Genomic DNA, 20,779 nt, shown 5'->3' with positions numbered 1-20,779 from the left:
GAAGCACTTATGAACCAAGTGGGTCACTAGCATCTACATAGACTAATCATTACAAAGTACGTAGTAGAGAAGTCTACTGCTTTGGTTGCGTTATATTTGGTTTAGTTTTCAAGCTATGGGCGAGGAAAAACAATATTCAGTGATGTTGCAAATTTACAAATATTAGGTTTATATTGCACAAATCTCATCTTATCAAAAGCTTTCCTTGTTTCATCAATAAAATAGACTAAGAATATAATAAGAATGGAATGGAATATAACTAAAAATATAATTATTATATTTTTGATTTATTTTATAAATCAAACATAGCTAAAGACTTAATAGACGCATCTTGCATCGAGATAATTTAAAATATTTTAGTAAAATTTTCGAGTTGGTTGTATTTTACATCTCAATCCTCTCCCCCCTCTTTAAATTTTTTTAATTTTTAATTTCGCCTCTTGTTTTTTTTTATCATTTTTATGATTTTTATTTAAAAAGTTTTATTGTACTTTTTAAGTATAATATCTCTTTGTATCCTTTGTTTATTTTAATGGTTATATTCATTTTATAAGATAATTAGTAATATGTTTAATTTCAAAACATAACCAATAATAAAGATAAAATAAATAAATAAATGTCTTTTATTTTTTTAGTATGTGCGTAAATTAATAAATAAACTTTTTAAATGGAATGAGGTGAATATATTTTTAAAGATTTAGTAAGTGGTGAAGGAGCAAAAATATTAATTCAAGAGAGACCACAAAAATGAGTTTTCTTTAGCTAAATGACATGATTTCGTTTTAAAAAGTTATTAAAGAAAAGGAAAGGCCTAATGTTTTAAAAAACTCCAACCTTTTAACTCCTTTTCAATCCTATCATGACGTTGAAAACTGGTCAATTTTACCCTATTTCGTATTTTTGTGTTTCAATTGTACCCTGAAATATTAAATTGACATTTTTTTTGTTTGGAAAAAAAATTAAAAAACGTTCTCCATGTCTAGCATATATTAATTGTATATGTTGAAAATTTATTTAGATTTAGTTAAATTAATTAAGAATTTAAATTAGGTATAATTTGATTATGGTTTTTAGTTAGTTTTTTAAAATAAAATACTTATTTGTACTTCTTTAAATGGAAATAAATTTAATTTTATCTTTAAACTTAGTTAATTAAATAATTTCATCATTTAAATAAAAAAATTGTGGAAAATTTAAAAATTAGGGTACAATTGAAACGAGAAAATACGAAATAGAATAAAATTGACTGGTTTTCAAACGTCAGGGTAAAATTGAAAAGGGGTTAAAAGATTGGGATTTTTTGAGGTACTAGTTTCGCATTACGTGCTATGCACGTGGCTCGTAACGTAACTTGTCAATAAACATATTAGTAAATTTATTATAATTATATCAATTTTTTTATTTATAATTAATATTAAATTAGTTAAAACATTTTATAAAAGTAAATATAATATATTCAGTTATTAAATTTTTTTATATACTAAATTTATTCTTTTTTTGGTTTTATAATAACCATAATTAAATAATTAACTTAATTTTATTAATAATATTTTTAAAAATAATAAGATAGAAATTTAAATAATAATATATTGACCAAATACAGTATTTTAATTTTGTAGTTCAATCAAACTAAAAGATAGGTATTCCTATAAATTTGGAGATAATTTAGTTATTTTTTACATACTAAAACTAAATTGGAGATAATTTAGCTACCTATTCTAATTAGAACTTTAATTACAATAGTGATTAATTAAATAATTAATATGACTATAAAATCTAATTAGTTAATGACTATAAAATCTTTATTTAGTAGTAAACTGAAAAGGATTATTCAGTAAATTTGCTTGTCTCCTCATCCGTGCGTTTATATATAGTATAGATTAGACCAAAAGAAAATTAATAGTTATATGGAAGAAGAAATAAGGAAGAACTTTAAATGTTTAACAATGTCATATATAAAGTATTGATTTTCTTTAAATTCTATTTTGGGATACATGATCGGACGTGTCCTGGGTTTCTGCGCACGCATACGAGGTGTAGTTCTTTCCTAATCCCTGCATATATATTTAGATAAATCTAACCTAACATCATAAAAAAAATGACCAAGTAGTGTTTTATTTTTAATCATTAAAATTTGAAAAATTATAAAAAAAATATACATCAAATAGTAACCAAAATCCTGGAAGAGTTATAAAAAATATACTTAAATCATTGGAGTACTCTTTAAAAAATTATATACAAAATTATAAAATTTGAGAGATTGTATAATTTCATCCACAAGCTTTGAGGGACGGAATGCGAAAAAGGATGAAGTAAATAAAAATTACAAAATAGAAAGATGAAATAAATAAACATGCAAAATAGAGGGACATAATGATAAATTTTGTCAATTATTTTAATTTATCACCGTTAACTAATGAGCCTCATCTTACTGATGTCCATATGGGAATTTGTTGTCCTCACTTTCGGTAGTAGAGGGATGAAATAAGAAAAAATAAAAAGTACATGGATTTTAGTATGGATTATCGCCAAAAACAAATTAAACAACTAGGATGTGGTGGAGTTATACGATGGCAATTACATCATTTCAGGTGAAAAAATAATTATGTCAATTTTGAAGTTATTATATGAAATGTAAGATATGGCAAACATATGGACCCTTCTCATAATGAGAATTGGACACAATTCCTCTAATTTTAGTAAAGAATAGTGTTAGTTTTAGCACTTTCCGAAATGGGTATATGGACTATGAAACATTTAAATTCCATTATTGATATAATTTATAGATAAAAATGGTGCACTAATTATATGTAATAGTTTTTCTTTTTAATTGCATCGTCAATTATATTTCATTCAATATATGATTGCATACAAGAAATTGAAATTTGCATACAAACAACTTGAGAGAACAGAAATCCTTCTACCACTTCACCATAATGCTGACAACCAGTACAGGAACTCCAATTAATCTTCACTTTTATTTTATATAACTTTTCCTTAATTAGTCGAATGTGTATATGATTCTTGTTTTACTTCCTCGTATAGTTTACTAGGTAAATCTACAAATTGGGGTAATTGATTTTAGGGAACACTGTACTTTTTAAAAATTACAAAATGGTGACCAAACTTTAAAACGTAACAAAATGGTTACTAAACTTTTAAATATGTGACTTTGTGAGGTTTTTAAGTGTTTTACGGTCAAATTATACATATTTAGTAATCAAATTTTGATTATTTATGACAAATAATACCTAATATTTTATATATACACATAATCAACAAAAAATCAACTCGAAATATTTTTTTTTCAGTGACCAAAAATCCTTCTATCTTAACATAACCAAATAGTATAGTAACTAAAATGTTACATTTTGAAGTTCGGTCACTATTTTGCAATTTTTAAAAAGTATAGTAACCTCAAAAATCAATTAGCCCTACAAATTGAATTTTCATCTTTGGTTTGATTTTTAACTTGGACTTTTATGTTTTTCTTATTTGAAAATGGCACTTAACGTTAATAAAAAAGGCATAATTGCTCCAAAAGTCACCAACTTTTACGTGATTTTGGTATTTGACACGAACTTCTAATTTTGGCATATAAATACACGAACTATCAAATTTTTCATATATAACATATGCACTGTTTTTGACATAAAACGCCAACGATTTATACCTAAAACGGCATTGTTTTTCACCTATAACGGAAACTTGGTCATATATGCAAAAAATTGATAGTTCGTGTATTTATATGCCAAAATTAAAAGTTCATGACAAATTCCAAAAACACGCGAAAGTTGGTGATTTTTTGTGCATTTAAACCAATAAAAAATGATAAAAAAATATTCTTTTTAACAGATTTTTTCTCCAACGTTACTCATACTGATATGGACAATGTGTGACATACACATGGTATTGACAAAGTATCCAATTTATAATTGTTGATAACATTAAGTTTCAAATTGAACTAAATCATTAATATTCTAATTAAGTAAAATGTCACATGCATATGTCAGCGGAGACAACGGCGAAAAAATCTGTTAAAGGAGAGTCCAATTTGTTATTTTAATAACGTTGGATTCCATTTAAAAAAAATTAAGATTCGAGTTAAAAACCAAACCTAATGTGAGGATTAAAATTGTATATGTGACCTAGTTTGCTCGATTTTTGAACTTCAAAATTATATTTCAAGCTTATAAATTTCTAAAACAAATTAACTAACACACACAAATACCTTTTTTTTTAATTTCACAAATACCTTTTTCGGTGTCCAATTTTGGTTTTCGGTTTTTTCGGTTCGATCGACCGAACCGACCGACATTTTTTAATAATTTTTTTATAGATTTTTTTCCTGGATTTTTTTTTATTTTTTTATAGTGTAAAAATAGTGTATATATAGTGTTTTTATAGTGTAATGTTAGTGTATATAAAGTATATATATAGTGTTAATTTTTATTTTTTATATGGTATTTTTGTAGTGTATATAGTGTATATATAGTGTATTTTTAGTGTATTTATGGCATTTTGTAGTGTTTTTTTGTGGTCTACACCATGAAACACTGCAAATACGCCATAAACACTGCAAATACATCATAAACACTGTAAATGTGCCATAGATATACTAAAAAACGGCAGAAATACACTATAAATACACCAAAAATATACTAAAACGTAAATATATTATAAAATTACTACAAATGCACCATAAATCAATTTGTTCTTTACAAAATCAGTAGTAATAAACAAATATATGAATAAGAGAAGGCAAAATAAATAATTATATGAATAATAGAACAATTTTATAAACAAAAAATTATAGATCTACAATAATTTATTTACAAAATATTTAAATCATTACAAAAAACCTAAAACATAAATCTAAAAACGAGTCGAGAAATCCATAGCGCGAACGAAAGAGACGAACGGACTAGCGCGAACGGAAAAGACGAAATGAAAAACGACCGAAAACGACGAGAAATCCATCGAAAGTAGACGAACGGAAGCGCGACCGGAAAGACGAATAATCGGAGGAGACAAACTGAAAATCAAATGAAAAAGAAGAAGAAAAAAGAGAGAACTTTGAGAGAGAGAAAAGAGAAAAAAAAGAGTGTCTATGTAAAATTTTAACTTAAAATAAGATAAGATTTCTTTATATAGTAGGTATTTTTAGTAAATAAGTTAGAGAAATAGGTAGCGTAGAAAATAAGGAAAAATGGGTCAAAATAGTGTAAATACTTTGCCAAAAACAGATATTTGAAAAATAATCCCAAAAAAATTGTCATTCTATTTCTATATAGCTTTTATTTCAAATTCACCTTAAATTCATTACTTTTTATAGGTGATAAATTATTATAATATTATAATATTTTGAAATTATTTCTATAAATTTATTAGTTTTACATTCGATTCAAATTGTGTAGAATTTTAAATTTTTAAATTTACATTTCGTATATTCAATTATATACATGAATTTTATTGAATTTATGTAGATATAAAAAATTAATTCAAACATAATCTAAAATTAATATTTTTTATAAATGAAGGAAAAGTAGTAGAAGAGAAATTATAGTGTTCTTGATATATAGTTGTTCTGTATATTATTATTGACAAAAGAAATCTACAAAGCCGAAGCACATAGTGGATGGAGGAGGGTTCTAGCATTTTGATCCTCTCTGTAAGCTGTCATACTGACCCTTGTTGAATTTTATGAGCTCCCAAGCAATTGATTTATTAAGACTATGCAATTTTTTCTGCGCCCTATTGCCCGGGTAGTAGGGCCTTTTCAATTGAATCGTTAGTAGTTATAGACTTTAAATATTTTTATTTATATCATTAAAAATTACCATAACTAAAAAGAAAAATAGTATTTCCAGTTATATAAAATACTATTATCTTTTGTTTTAAATATGAAAATAAATATTTAACTTTTTGATTTGAAGAAACTACAACTAAATAACTAGCATATTTAATATGTTATTCCTTCTCTCTTACCTAGAGAGAGAAAATAAAAAAGTTCTGCAGTCCTTTTTTCCTCGCCGTAAGTTTTCTCTCTATGGAAAATGGTAGTTACTGGTCTATGACCGGCTTTTCACCCATATGTTTTATATTTTTTTTGTTTTTTGGATAAATTTTTTCTATATAAGAGATGTATTTTTGGTTGTGGTGTGTTTATTTTGAAGGTGGTGTTGCTTTTCTGATTCGGTCAAGTTCATATTATTGTAGGCGATCACTTGTTTTGATTTTTGATTTCCGATGCTTTTGGATTGTATGCTATCGATTCTTGTTAATTCAAGACTTTTTGTGATACTCAGACTTGTCTATTATGAGTTTCTTGAAGAATCACAGCTTCAACACTATTACATAATTAATTTGTTTTAGATTTATAAGGTGATCTGCGATTGATAGGTTTATATTTTAGTATGGGCATTTTGTTTTAAGTCGAGTTGAAGCTTACACTTGTAACTGCTTTTGTTCTGAGCTAATATGAAGATTTCCTTTTTACTTTTAGAATAACAAAAAAAAACTAACATACTCCCTCTATCCTAAATTGATAAACACTGTTTTTATTTTTTTTATCCCAAATTATAGACGGTAATTTATTATTTAAATGTTTAATTGTCATAGATGCCTTCATTAATTATGGTTGAATGCGCTGAAAACAACACAAAAGATATTAACAGACAAACTTACTACTACAATAAATGAGGAAAGTGTGTTGTTTTATTTATAAATTTACTCATTTTACCTTGATAAATACAATTTCTTAAGATTTGTATTTGTCCTAAATTGCTTATCAATTGGGACGGAGAGAGTACATATTTATACTTTTATAATAAAATTAAGGGTTAATTACATATAAAATCACCACCTTTACACGAAATTGCAAAAATAACACGACCTTTAAAACGTGGCAATTCAAGGCACCACCTTTCATTTCTTTTTAAAAATCACACGGGCACATTTTTAGTGCCGTTTTTGCTGACATGGCATGACACGTGGCGCTGCCATCAGATGTCCAAGTCAGGAAAATTTTATTTAAAAATGTGCCCATGCTGTTTTTAAAAAGAAATGAAAGATGATGCCTTGAATTGACACGTTTTAAAGGTCGTGTTATTTTTGAAAATTCGTGTAAAGGTGGTGATTTTATATGTAATTAACTCTAAAATTAAATAAGTAATATTATATATATATTAACACACACATACATATTATACACACACACATATATATAACTAATAAATTAATACGTGTATATAAACTGAATTTTCGGGGAGATGGAAATGTGGATCCTCATGTGGGGTGAGACTATATTCTTCGTGCCCTCTATATTTCTCGTGGATAGAGATAAACTTTCTCCATCCGTACTCAAGAGACAAATAAATAAGAATTTTTCATATTATTGGGGGGGGGGGGGGATTTTCATGGAAATCGAAAAATTCCTCTCCATTGTCATCCCTGCTCTTAACATGGATATTGATAATTGTACATAGATTTTATAGGGGAAAATTAAATAGTAGTAATTAATTAGTTTTTAGGTGAAAAAATAACCTCAAATTATTAAACCCGTGACATTGCACGTGCCTAAATATGGCATGAGGATCATAAAGCATGGATGTGCAGTAAAATTTGATGATATTCTCTTATGGAAGAAACGTATGAACGTAATCATGTCTTCTAGTGCGAAGGAATTCCACCAATCAAGATTCCATTCTCTATATTGCTAATTCTCCAACTTTACTATAATGATATACACATATATATTTGTATAATTTCTACATAGTCCCTAAACTTTTATCTCTTCTTTCTAATTTACAACAACTATAAAATTTAACATCTAGATCATATAACCAAAAAATATTACCGTCCATCTTATAGTCCGTCCGAAAATAATGAGTTGCACGCCTATAAACAACTAATTTGACAAATAAACCCATAAATGTAAAAAAAATACATGTTAGCTACATATCAGCACCATCCAAGTACTATATACAAATAAGAAATTTTTTTTGTAAAACATCTCTCACGCGTTGCTGACGTAAATTTTTTCATATATTCTTTGCTTTGATTTTCCATATCAACCATATTATAGGCGTTCAATTCAATATTTTTAATTTAATAGAGAAACTGCAAAATAAAATGCTACTTTTTTATTATACTATTTGTAATTCACTTCATAAATCAAAGTAGCATTCTTAGCATCCTATGTTGTTGTCAGTCATGTATAAAGAGAAGCAAACTATAATGCCGATAGCCTAGCAAAATTAAGAATTCGTAAAAATGGAGTATTGATCGAGTTTGAATATAAGTTAAATTTTCGATCCTAGTTAACGTTTATGCTTTTGAATGCTTATATTTTAGCAAAGATGTGTAAACTTTCATTTCATATTCTTAATAATATTGGAGGAAAGTATATCGTTCACCTTCTTTTAAAACTTTATTTATAAACTATTGTCATTTTACACTTTCTACTAACCTATATTTCTATTTTCCTTGAAATTTTATTTACATTCTGATGCGGTTGTGGAGACAAATTTTGAGTTCATGGAGAAAAGGGAGCGCAAAGTGGCATACTGACAGTTTCGTAATTCTGCCGGCGACTTGAGCTGTTCCGAAGTCTAACTTTATTGGAAACGGGCCAACGATCGCTTTTGGGCTGATTTCCATCATCTGGGCCCTCAAAATAGCGTTTTTGTGATTTCTACAGTTTTTTTAGGCTTTTTAGTTTATTTCGTTTTACACCCAGTTTAGGGTTTTTATTTTGTCTTAGTATTTAAACAACCTTATGGGTTGTTGAATGGCAGTTTTTGATTTTTTTGAGAATTGATTTGTTATTTCCCAAATTTCGGTATTATTTGAATCAACGATTATTTAATGCCTATTGCCTAGTATTTTTTTATTTGAATCAATAGGTTTTAGAAGTTAATGTGGCATAATTTGATTATCAACAGCTTTTGAAGTATTTTGTTCTTAGTTGTGACTTCCGCTACATCACATTCCTTAGCATTTTAACAGAGAATTGTTAACTACAAACTCTCAGTTTTCTTAAATACACGATTTTAACAGTTTGTTTTTTCATTTTCTATGCCCAATCTCAATTCAATTTCATTCCACATTCTCCATCTTCTTCTCTTTCTATTTGATTCATATTTGCTTTTCTTTTCTTTTTAATTTGAAATTTTATATTCATAATAAGATGAATTCATCAGAAGTTAAACATTTTTTTTCAAATAGAAAAATGAAGAGAACTCCTATATTTACTACTAAGGAAAAAAATTCGAAGAAAATAAATTTCTTTGAAGATAATTATCTCACTAAAGTTAAAGATGGTGAAAATGTTGTTGTAAAAGAGAGAGAGTTAAAGTAAAACTCAAATAAAAATTTATTATCTCGCTCAAAAATGCTGAATGTTAAAAATAGGATACATAAATAATTAACATTAACGTTTTATCAGAATATAGGTTAAAAATGAAGAACTAATTTAAATTCTTTTTCAAAAAAAAAAATAGGTCAATTAAACTCATTAGGATAGAGATGAAACATAAAAATCAAAAACAGGGTATAATTAAAAAAAATTCTAGATCATGGTATAAATGAAAAAAAAGTCACAAGATGAGTGGTTTTTAAATAATTAGACCTTTATTTTATTTTTTATTTTTTGGTAAGCCCATCCTGTTTCCAAGGCTTCGTCCTGACTAATCCGGATCCGACCCGCATCGCGCACCTGGCATGGTGGATGAGTCTACCAGTGGGATTTTTCTGCATTCACAAGACTCGAACCCGATGCTTAAGCGATACCAAACCGCTTACCACTTGGACCAAACCCCATTGATAATACTATATAGTTTATTATTGTCTCCACATCAATTCTTCTATAAATACGTACACCTCTTCAACTATTCTTAATACAACCAAAAACAAAAATATTCCCTTACTATTACAACAAAATCTTATAGAAAACATAGCTGTATCGATCTCTACATATTCTTTCATGGCTTCCTTAGCATTTTCCGCCACCAATATGGTGGTTTCTGATCATAAATCTGAATCTATAATTAGAAGAAGAGAAGGGTTTTCATTTCAAAATACTATTATTGCTGCAAAAAGTGTGAATAGATCAGACTCTTTTATTACAAAGGTTGCTACTGAACTGCCAGCAATTATTTCTCCACCGGAGAAAGATATTCCGGCTAACCGGAATCATGTTGCATGGACAAGTGTTCGGCAAGAAAGATGGGAAGGAGAGCTTGTTGTGGAAGGAGAAATTCCACTATGGCTGGTATGTTTTCTTGTTTTGTATTTTTTTTTATTATGCTTTCTTATCAATAGTAAAAGTGAAATTAATTAGCTAAAACGGCTAGTTAATGAATTAGTGTACAAAAATAAATCAACTAATATAGATTCTTTCAGTTCTATTCGAAATTGATCCTCTTAATTGAAACCAGAGGACAAGTTGGTATGAACAAGTGTTAAAGAGTTGAGTATTTCTTAAGTGAAATTTCGAGTTTAAATTTTTTAAATAGAAAAATATGTACCAACAGAGTTTTATTTCTGCGTATACCTAAGTTCGTCTTATTTAATGAAGTAGTTAAAAAAATGTAAATATCAGACGGTTTTTATTCAAAAAAGTTATTTATTTAAAGTGATGGGATCAAATTGAGCAAAAGAAGATATCTAAAGGGCCAAAATGCTAATTATTTTATGGTATTTTAAGATGAGATTTTCATAGTCGAATTCAGTGCAGATTAAATTTATTGTAAGATACTAATATAATTCAGCTGTAGACTCATAACATTTAATCATATAAACAGTTTTAAGAGAAAGGAGAAACCTAAGCATATACTTTCATTATTTAATATTCTTTATTCAATATTAATATTAATATTAATATTAATATATAAATTAACACAGTCTGGACCATATATATGACTCATCAAGATTGATTCTATACTTCAGAATTCAATAAATCCAAATCTATATTTTCAAATACTTCCAAAGTTAATTAAACAACATAGATTAATTGAAGTAAAATCGTCGAAATGTTAATTAATCATTGAATTAATAATAATTAATTACATGCAGAAAGGGACGTACCTCAGAAATGGACCTGGCCTATGGCACATAGAGAATTACGACTTCAGGCATCTATTTGACGGCTACGCATTATTAGTCAAACTCCACTTCGAAAACGGCCGATTAGTCGCCGGTCACCGGCAAATCGAATCGGAAGCTTATAAGGCCGCCAAAAAGAACAAGAAACTATGTTACCGTGAATTTTCAGAAGTACCAAAACCTGACAACTTCTTGTCCTACATCGGAGAGCTAGCTAATCTCTTCTCCGGCGAATCTTTAACCGATAACGCCAATACCGGAGTAATCAAGCTCGGAGACGGCCGAGTTGTTTGCTTGACGGAGACGCAAAAAGGGTCCATCGTAGTTGATCCTGAAACATTGGATACAATTGGGAAATTTGAATATTCTGATTCATTAGGGGGATTAATACACTCGGCTCATCCGATTGTGACAGATAGTGAGTTTTTGACGCTGTTGCCGGATTTGTTGAATCCGGGCTACTTGGTGGCGAGGATGGAGCCTGGGAGTAATGAGCGGAAGGTGATCGGACGGGTGGATTGCCGGAACGGCCCCGCGCCGGGATGGGTTCATTCGTTTCCAGTGACAGAACATTATGTTGTAGTGCCTGAAATGCCTTTGAGATATTGTGCTCAAAATTTGTTAAGAGCTGAGCCTACACCACTTTATAAGTTCCAGTGGCATCCTGAATCTAAAGGGTTTGTTCATATTATGTGTAAAGCTAGTGGCAACATTGTAAGTTCCCCTTCTTTTTTCTTTTAATTTTCCATAATTTATATTAAAGCGTAATAACTCATAAAAATTCAAATGTTTGCTGCTTTTATGAATTCAAATCATTTTTTTTAAATTTTATCAATTAAGACTTTACATGTACTACTGTCAAATATATGGTGAAATTTTCCTCATAAATTTATGACGAAATTATGTCTGAAAATATAATGATAGAATTTTGTGTGTAATTTAAGTAACAGATTCGTCATAAATTTGAAAGTCACAAATTAATAGTAGTAATTGTTTTTTAGATTGAATCAATTTAACTGGAAAAAGTTGCCTACAATCGACACAATCATTTAAAGGAATGCTGTAATTGATAAAATTAAAAAAATTGATTAGTTTTACTAATTATAACATTTCTTCTGTACACTTAATTCTTTGTGAAATTGATTTGAAGGTGGCAAGCGTAGAGGTTCCACTATTTGTGACATTCCATTTCATAAATGCATACGAAGAGAAAGATGAAGATGGAAGAGTGAGTGCAGTAATAGCTGATTGTTGTGAGCACCACGCAGACACCACTATCTTAGAGAAGCTTAAACTGCAAAATCTTCGATCTTTCACGGGTCTAGATGTGCTCCCAGATGCTAGGTATGAATTTACTCTATTTAATATTCATCAGTTTATTTAATTCAAAATTAGGGAATGACATATGCGCAAACATGCATAATTAATTATGTTTTGTGATTGTATATGGGCAAAAAAAAAAGGGTTGGAAGGTTCAGGATACCATTGGATGGGAGTCCATATGGGACACTGGAGGCAGCATTGGACCCAGATGAACATGGAAGAGGAATGGACATGTGCAGCATTAATCCTGCTTTCTTGGGCAAAAAATATCGATATACTTATGCTTGTGGAGCCCAACGTCCCTGTAATTTTCCCAACACCCTCACCAAGGTACCTCATTTTATTCAAAACTCTATATTCAGTCCTCAATTTTCTCACATTGTAGCTACATAGATTGATTTCTATGACTATGTTGTTGTGATAGCTTGATTCTTGCATTTGTAGATTGATTTAGTCAACAAAACAGCAAAGAATTGGCATGAAGAGGGTGCTGTTCCATCTGAACCTTTCTTTGTGGCACGGCCGGGTGCTACAGAAGAAGATGATGGTGAGTAACTAACTTTTTTTTCTAGATCGAGTCTTTATGAACCTTACTTATATAATTTTTAAATGGGGGAGTTTACTTACTTGAGAATGATTCATTCTAGATCGAGTCTTTATGAACCTCTCGTTTTTGAACCAATCGCTATAAGTGAAACTGAAAATTGAAAAATATACTACTAGAATTTGACAATTTTAAAAGGTTGGGCCATAAATGTAGAAAGTCAAGAAAAGGGGGTAACTTTTGGATGACTAAGCCTTTAGTAAATAGTTATTTTTTCAATATTATCATGAATTTCTAACCAAAGGAAATTAAAACAATTTCAGGAGTGGTAATTTCGATGATAAGTGAGAAAAGTGGAGAAGGGTACGCAATATTATTAGATGGATCAACATTTGAAGAGATTGCAAGAGCAAAGTTTCCTTATGGTCTACCATACGGTCTACATGGATGTTGGGTACCAAAGAATTAAAACAATTAGCTATAAAGATTTGTATATGATATACATGTATTGCCCTACAAATAATCAAATATATATGGAGAGAGAGGGGGGAAAAAACTGTTAATTGGTGTTTTGAGTGTTTTAAGATTGGTTTGTATTTATGTAAGTAATTTCCATTTTGGTGTAAATTGTATTAGGTAATTGGGTAATTTTTTGTTGAAGTTCTTAACTATTATAAACCTTTTTTTGTGTGACTTTAATTTTGTAATGAAACTTGTAAAAGTATGGTGGTTAGGTTCCACTCAAACAATCTTAATTACTATGTTGTTCATCTAATAATATGATTTGGAAAGAGCACGTTTGTTCTATATGCATCTTTAAGCTCAAGTTTTACTTCTTCTTTTTTGATGGAATAAGCTCAGTTTACTTACCTGCAGTATAAGATCGACGACCTCGCAAACAGTTTTTTTAATTATAATTTATTTTACTGCTTCTAATGGTATCAAGATAACAATGTGTCGGGATATTATTTGTCTCTCCCAAGAAAATAGATATTTTCGTACAACAATTGAAATATCTATTGCAATGATACTATAGTTTCATATTATTAGGGGGACGATTCGGGTAAAATATATACTTATTCAGAATGAAAAGAAAAAATATCTATTTGCTTTCAACCCCTCTCCCACCAGAAATGAAAAAAGCAACCAAAAGAAGGAAACATTAAATTATTTTTAATGCGACTGCTCGGACAAGTTCAGACTGTATCCATAGACTGCTCAACAGCAACCAAACTTTCAGCTCAAATGTAGCAGAAGATTACCCGGTTAGAAATTTTATCAATTCTGGTCTGTGTAAACAGCATCAACATCATCAAGTTCAAGTAGTTTAGACATAAGTTCTTTGTTCAAGTCCATTGCTTCATTATCCACCTGAAAATTAGCAAAACGCTGAGAATTATTTGGTTGATTCAGAAAAAGAAAGTACAACCAAGAACATTAAAATATAAGTCATAAACTAGTACATAGTTGGTAAGCTTAACAGATTGAAAGTTCATAGATTTGTGGGCACAAAAGATCTATTTGTGCACCAGGCACTTATTATGTGTTGTTAGTGAATGCAATAAAAGAAGAATTATGATGATATAATAATAAGTTTCACAAAAAAAAAACTCCAAGAGCTGAGCACCAAAAGGAATAAGTAGGATCTGTTATGCATTAGTTTAAAGGATTGAGAATCATAATATTGATGCCAAATAATGCAAATGCACGAATCATTGATCGAAGAGTGATCGAAGACTGCACTTATTTAGCGAAACAATTAATAAATTATTTTTATTTTTCGTAAGTAAGATCTGCGAATCATGCAGCATGTTGTCTGTTCCATGTCAGGTCATCTGGTTTAGTTTTCGAATTATCCTGAATTTCTTACAAATGTAACTGTTTCATATTCGATTTAATGATTTCAAAAAAAAAAAAAGAGTTAACAAGCTTGATTACGTGGTTGACATACTATAGTATGTCAAAAACTCAAAAATGGGTAAGCAATTCAACATATCACAAGAAAATCAAACCCCTGCAAGTCTATACAATGCAAACAGTAATTCAGCTCCAGGGATATACCTCAATAGTTGTTACAGGAAGTAGCTCCGAACCATTATCAGTCTCAAAATTTATTCCCTCCTCACGAAGTTTTGATAGTATATCTGTGTAGTTCTCTGATGAACTTACAACTTTGTAGTAGCTACAAAAGAAAAAGAGACGGACAGAAACAGAGAATAGATTAGTTCTTCTGCAGAACCAGAAAACCTGAGTTTGTTAAAAGTATTCATTAACTAAGAAAATACCACCACACTGCAATAAGATCTCACTAGGGTTAGTTAAATAAAGATAGGAATTGGGTAGCCTCACTTGGTATGGCTTTTATTCTCTGGATTTCTACTTACATATAAGGAAATAGAATGTGGAAATTTCACCGTTATTAGTCATATGTTCCCTCAAATTATAAGGTTTTCTTCACAAAGGTTTTTCTTTTTCTTGCAATATCAGAAAACTGGAAATACTATGTTCTACACCAATCAAAAGTTGATACGTATACAAGTCACTGGCTAAATGTACATTTATGGGCGCCAACTCATGCGCAAAGCTCCAAATCTCTGTCAGACTAGAACATTCTCATTCCACTTTTGCAAGGTAGGGAACAATCTATATTATCATATTTGGCACAAGCTGGATAAATTAGAGGAGTGAAGTAAGATGAAAATAGATGAAATTCGCATGAAATGTGATGGCATTACCTTTCTGACCTATCTTCATCAGAATCATCTGCCAAGATTGGAGGTTCAATCACATCCTCAGCGCCGGAATCAAGAGCAATGGAGAGGAGTTGATCTTTGTCCACATCTGTGACTTTTACATTCACAACCCGGACACGTCTAAACTTAAACATAACAGAACCTGGATCTGCCATCTTTCCTCCATAGTCCTTCACTACTTCTCTAACAGCAGCCACGGATCTGTTTATTTTATCGGTCAAGACTTCCACTACTATACTAACTCCGCCATATCCATATACCTAGAATTGAAAGCAAAAATATTTAGCTGAAGGGTCGTACTGTACATAGAAAGAACGACTAATAGTTGTTGGAGGAGCTAAATTCTCAAATGAAATCAAATATATTCCCGTCCTCAATGAATACTTCATTTGAAAATACGAGCAGTACCTCATAAATTTTCTCGATATAAGCCTCTTGTCCCTTTTCAGAAGCCCTCTTAATATTGCGCTCCACGACGTCCTTAGGCACATCAAGTTCCTTTGCTTTGTCAAGTAAAACAGCAAGAGCTGTATTAGATATTGGACTAGGACCGCCTTTTTTCACACTGCATCAGTCAGCAGGATACAAGAATCAATATAAAGAAATGGAAGTAGAAACAATGACTTCGATTTTGGACATGTTGAAAAGAACATAGTAAGTAATGGCAGTGAACATAAGAATATGGGCTGAAGAGAAACTAACTTACGCAGACACAACTTCTTTTCCAAACCTTGAATACAGTTTCGCCTTCTTATCATCTTGAGCACCCTGCACTCAAATTAAAGTAAAAAAGAAGGAGAAATCAATTCATATAGGCATTGTGTCAAACAGGTGGTGTTGAGTAAAAAGAAGAGTACCTTTCGACCGGCAATTTTGCAAGAACGTCTGCCCATACAAAGAGGAGGGTAAGTCCATATCCGTCTCACATTAAGTTGGTGTTTTTCATCGCATAATAATGAAAACCCAGAAGTAGTGTAATGAGTAAGTGATGAAAATGATGATAATAGACTCCGACCACGAAGATCATTCCCTGAAGCATCACAATAATAATAATAATAATAATAATAGAAACCACTTCAGTAACATTACCAAAATGCTAATTTCCCAAATGAAAGAGGTATTGGTTAAATTTGAATGAGCATACTTAAGGAGGTGGATGGGCATTTCAAGCAGAAACCCGCATTTGATAATCTGTGAAGAAATGGCCCTAGTAATGCTCTCGTTGCACTCATTTATCCAACTTTTTTGTAATGCTCATGCAACTGGGTCTCGATGGCGCACATCAAAATTCACAATTTCCCAATGTATTCTCAAGTTTTCTTTGTTTTCTGGATTTTGGACTCACTGGACTCTGTGGCCCAAAGACTCTTTTTTTCCTTAACACTAAATTTCAGATTCGAGAACTCGCAGTATTATTCGACTCTCTAATTTATAGGGGGGTTTTCTTTACCAGGCAAATTTATATAGGAATTTGTATAAGCAATTTGTGATGCATTGAATTTGTATTTTTTTTATGCTTGTGTTAAGCTGGTCAAAGTGGATCCACAACAATGTTCAGTAAACAAAAACAGTAGGGTTGGTTAATATCAAGCTTGTAAACTTTAGAATCTCGACTTTTACGTTTCAACATTTCTTTTACGGGAACACTTTTGAAACTCCTAAATTCTATATTTATAACTCCAACTTCTATGTTTCGACATTTCGGTGTTTCTACATAGTATAGCTCCAATCAGATATCATTCTGACAGAAATGTTATAACAAAATTACGGTCTCCCGGTCTCCTTTGCTCCCCAAAATCTTCTAACTTCTTTTTCTTAAGCATCTTGGTATTGTGCATGCTTCTTCAGAGTCTATAACCTGTTGAAGGAAATAAAATCAGATGGAAAGAATGGAACCAAAGATATACTAAATCCAACCAATGTAAGTTCAACAATATCTTTAGCAAATTAACATTATTGTGGATTTATATGAAGCTGCATTTCAATTCTCAACCCCTTGATTACACTCACCACATCTCCAACTTCAAGACATTATTTGCCTTCCAATCAATTTCAGCTTTTAGTTTCCTAGCAAAACTACCTCATGGAGGCAACACTCATGGGAACTATAGCATTGAAAACACACCCAGTAGTATAGGACATGACAATTTCAGCAAATGCCTGATTACACAGACAATTTAACAGATTTCTACATGTTAAGTAGTCATTCAACCCCTGGAAATGTAAAACTAGTCTTTCTAACGGCAAAGATGCAGAATGGTAATCTTGCACGAGTTGTATTTTTGATTGATTTAGAACTACCAGCCCATTGTATTTCAAATTAAAGCAAATCCAGATAACTGCATTAGTTACCGTCTCTACCCGTATCCGGATAATTGACACAAAATCAACAACTAACCAACAAGGAACAAGGGAAAAACATGAATCGATCGCTAAATTTTCAAAGATTCACAGTACCTTTGGTGGTTCATCCATCATCTCCAATGCAACTGACAGTACTTGCTAATCTTCTGTAGTGTTTTCTCTGGTATCCACTTTTTTAATCTTCTGTCCAGCACTATGCTGCTCAATGACTTACATTTCAGTACTTTATCAACCCCAATCCCAGAAATATTGTAACAAGAAGTCAAAATTAGTGATTCCAAACATTCATGCTCAGCAAACAAACAAACTCCAGCGTCTGTAACCATCTCACACCCAGTTAAATCTAGGGACACCAAACTCCTGCAACTCCGAGCAATCAAAACTATCGAGACATCAGTTACATTAATCAACCAAGAAATGTTCAATTTCCTAAGGGTTGGGATTGAAGCAATTGCCACACCTCCAGTATTAGTTACTTTAGGTCCACATTCAGCTAAATTCAACTCCTCCAAACAAACCAATCCTTTCAAAAGCCACACACCCAAATCAGTAACTCTATCACACTCGGCAAGATTCAGCTTTTTCAATGTTCTTGAAGAAGACCCAGTTACTAAAAACTTCAACCCATGATCAGTAATCAACGAACAAGCTTCCAAATTCAAAGAAATGATACAATTCATAGACCCAATTGCTTCAAGTGAACTATCATTGATCAAACAACATCTACCCAAATCTAAAGTTGTCAATTTTAATGCATGCTTAACAAGATTAATAACCCCAATATTACCCACATTACATCTCCTCCTTAAACAAACCCTAATTAAATCGCGACACCCATTTGCTAACCCCCCACAAACAGCATCATCGCCAAAATCATCATCATCTGACGGCTCCTCATCAAACCCATAAATATTGAGATTGATATCCTCAAGTTTAGAGCAGGTGTTGGCAATAAATTTGAGTTGGGCATCAGTGATGAGATTTGATGATCGAAAAGTGAGTAAATTTGGGAATCTGGGTAAGGAAGATTGGATGAAATCGGGTTCAAGAACTCGAATTGATAAACGGGTTAAGCCTTCAACTCTGAGCCATTGCTTGCAAACTAAAGAAGATGATTTTCGGTCGTTTGGATCATAGAGCCGCATAAGGATTGAAGCTACTTCATCATCTCCTAGTTTTGACATTATTTTCAAAAGATTACAGGGGAAATGTTTGCTTGCCTTCAGTGGGATTTCACATACATGTAATTTTCAGAAGCTGTCCTGATTCCTGAACTCTCTCTTTCATTTCCATCCAGGCATCCATTTCTAAATTTTATTTCGTAATTCGGTTGTCTTTAGATTTTTAGGGTAATTAATTCTGACGGTCATTGAAATTTTGCGTTTTTTCATTTCAGTTACTAAACTATTTTTTTTCTTTTTAATCACTGAACTTTCAATTTTTTTATTTTGGTATTTTCTGGCCAAAAATACTTAGGTGGCAGCCGGATTAAATTTTTTGCGCCTGAAAACTTGCCATATATGCATAATTTGACCTAAAAACTCATTTTTAAAGTGAAATTATGTATACGTGGTAAAACTAGCAAACTCCAGTTGCCGCATGTCAATTTCCGGCTGCCACCTAAGCATTTTTTGCCAGAATTACTAAAATGAAAAAAAATGAAAGTTCAATGATCGAAAAAACAATAGTTTAGTGACTGAAATGAAAAAACTGGAAAGTTCAGTGATGGTCAGAATCAATTACCCAAATTTTCATTTAATATTTGACTTAAGCAATCAAGAGGTCTGTATACTTTTTATCATTGTTTTTAAACCAGGACCATCGGTTAGACCACAAACCGGATCCCTGTCTAGGGATACCAATGGGGCGGGGTGGGGATGGGAAAGCTATCCCCATCACCGTCCCAGCTTCTATGGGAAATCCCATCAGCCGTTATGTGTTTGGGGTGGATTCGATTTATTTAAGGCGTTTGTTGAAACAATGTTCGAGCATTGTCCTAATATGACATGCTTTAGAAAAACGTACATATCTCCCAATTGCACCGTTGGATCAAGCTCCCCTTTGGATATGGTGTTCCTAAGAGGAATTACAAAAATCTAGTCGGTTAAGATGTGATTTGGTCATGTCTCGATCGAGATATGCAGTCACGATCGTGACCTTAGTTTTTTTCGGTGTCACGATCATGACAAGGAGGTCACGATCGTGACATGGGTACTTTTATGTACCGAGAGGTTTGTAACTCATGTGTCATGATCGTGACATAGCGGGTCACGATCGTGACATGTCCAAATCTAGGCTGAGTCTTTATATTTCAGCCCTCACTCGAATTCATTTTCCATTTTCACTCAAACCATAACTTTCCTCTCAAACACTCACCCCCCTTGAAATTCCTTTGAATCCTTGAAGACCCATTCTAAATCACACTCTAATTCACTCAAACCATTATCCTAAAAACCTAATTCTTAGTTTATGCTTGAAGATTGGGTTGGGGTTTCTCACCATTGTTGAGTTAAGAGTTTAGAGGTTCAACCTAGGGTTCTACCTCTTCCATTTTCGGATTTGCTCTTGATTTCTCTTAGAGGTAAGCTCTATTGCTTTTAATTGGTGTTGTGTGTGTAACTAGGGTTTTGATTTGCTAAGATTGAGTGGAAACTACTATTCAATGTTGAATGTGGTTGATTATGTGAGC

General features: G+C 31.3%; 3 protein-coding genes across 3 annotated transcripts; 1 reads left to right on the top strand and 2 right to left on the bottom strand.

Moving 5' to 3' along the window:
- The first annotated feature begins 9,893 nt into the window (after positions 1 to 9,893).
- On the top strand, positions 9,894 to 13,666 carry LOC126659901 (carotenoid cleavage dioxygenase 8 homolog B, chloroplastic). Its single transcript, XM_050353230.2, has 6 exons — positions 9,894 to 10,273; positions 11,077 to 11,820; positions 12,257 to 12,450; positions 12,570 to 12,759; positions 12,874 to 12,976; positions 13,297 to 13,666. Exons 1-6 carry the CDS (start codon positions 9,986 to 9,988, stop codon positions 13,440 to 13,442), a joined length of 1,665 nt encoding a protein of 554 aa, XP_050209187.1. The 5' UTR covers positions 9,894 to 9,985; the 3' UTR covers positions 13,443 to 13,666.
- Positions 13,667 to 13,988: 322 nt separating this feature from the next.
- Positions 13,989 to 17,168, bottom strand: LOC126659920 (probable transcriptional regulatory protein At2g25830). The gene is made up of 7 exons (XM_050353252.2): positions 16,871 to 17,168; positions 16,584 to 16,756; positions 16,433 to 16,494; positions 16,135 to 16,291; positions 15,709 to 15,986; positions 15,035 to 15,155; positions 13,989 to 14,344 (listed from the first exon to the last, which is right to left on the bottom strand). The coding sequence occupies exons 1-7, from the start codon at positions 16,956 to 16,958 to the stop codon at positions 14,252 to 14,254; spliced, it is 972 nt and encodes a 323-aa protein (XP_050209209.1). The 5' UTR covers positions 16,959 to 17,168; the 3' UTR covers positions 13,989 to 14,251.
- Positions 17,169 to 17,284: 116 nt separating this feature from the next.
- Positions 17,285 to 19,407, bottom strand: LOC126659910 (uncharacterized). The gene is made up of 2 exons (XM_050353240.2): positions 18,184 to 19,407; positions 17,285 to 17,584 (listed from the first exon to the last, which is right to left on the bottom strand). Exon 1 carries the CDS (start codon positions 19,272 to 19,274, stop codon positions 18,201 to 18,203), a length of 1,074 nt encoding a protein of 357 aa, XP_050209197.1. The 5' UTR covers positions 19,275 to 19,407; the 3' UTR covers positions 17,285 to 17,584; positions 18,184 to 18,200.
- Between the last annotated feature and the right edge of the window lie 1,372 nt (positions 19,408 to 20,779).

The sequence above is a fragment of the Mercurialis annua genome, linkage group LG1-X (genome assembly GCF_937616625.2).
Source record: "Mercurialis annua linkage group LG1-X, ddMerAnnu1.2, whole genome shotgun sequence".
Classification (NCBI taxonomy): domain Eukaryota; kingdom Viridiplantae; phylum Streptophyta; class Magnoliopsida; order Malpighiales; family Euphorbiaceae; genus Mercurialis; species Mercurialis annua.
The sequence above is the reverse complement of the archived record's forward strand: the minus strand, read 5'-3'. Positions and strand labels throughout refer to the sequence as shown.

Bases quoted from the DNA above. Each gene is read 5' to 3' on its own strand.
- LOC126659910 (XM_050353240.2), bottom strand. From the start codon at position 19,274: ATGTCAAAACTAGGAGATGATGAAGTAGCTTCAATCCTTATGCGGCTC.
- LOC126659920 (XM_050353252.2), bottom strand. From the start codon at position 16,958: ATGAGTGCAACGAGAGCATTACTAGGGCCATTTCTTCACAGATTATCA. The intron at 15,987-16,134 runs GTACTGCTCGTA...TTTCAATTCTAG, and splicing joins ATATCGAGAAAATTTATGAG to GTATATGGATATGGCGGAGT. The intron at 15,156-15,708 runs GTAATGCCATCA...TTTCTTTTGTAG, and splicing joins GATGAAGATAGGTCAGAAAG to CTACTACAAAGTTGTAAGTT.
- LOC126659901 (XM_050353230.2), top strand. From the start codon at position 9,986: ATGGCTTCCTTAGCATTTTCCGCCACCAATATGGTGGTTTCTGATCAT. The intron at 12,451-12,569 runs GTATGAATTTAC...CAAAAAAAAAAG, and splicing joins GATGTGCTCCCAGATGCTAG to GGTTGGAAGGTTCAGGATAC. The intron at 12,977-13,296 runs GTGAGTAACTAA...AAACAATTTCAG, and splicing joins TGCTACAGAAGAAGATGATG to GAGTGGTAATTTCGATGATA.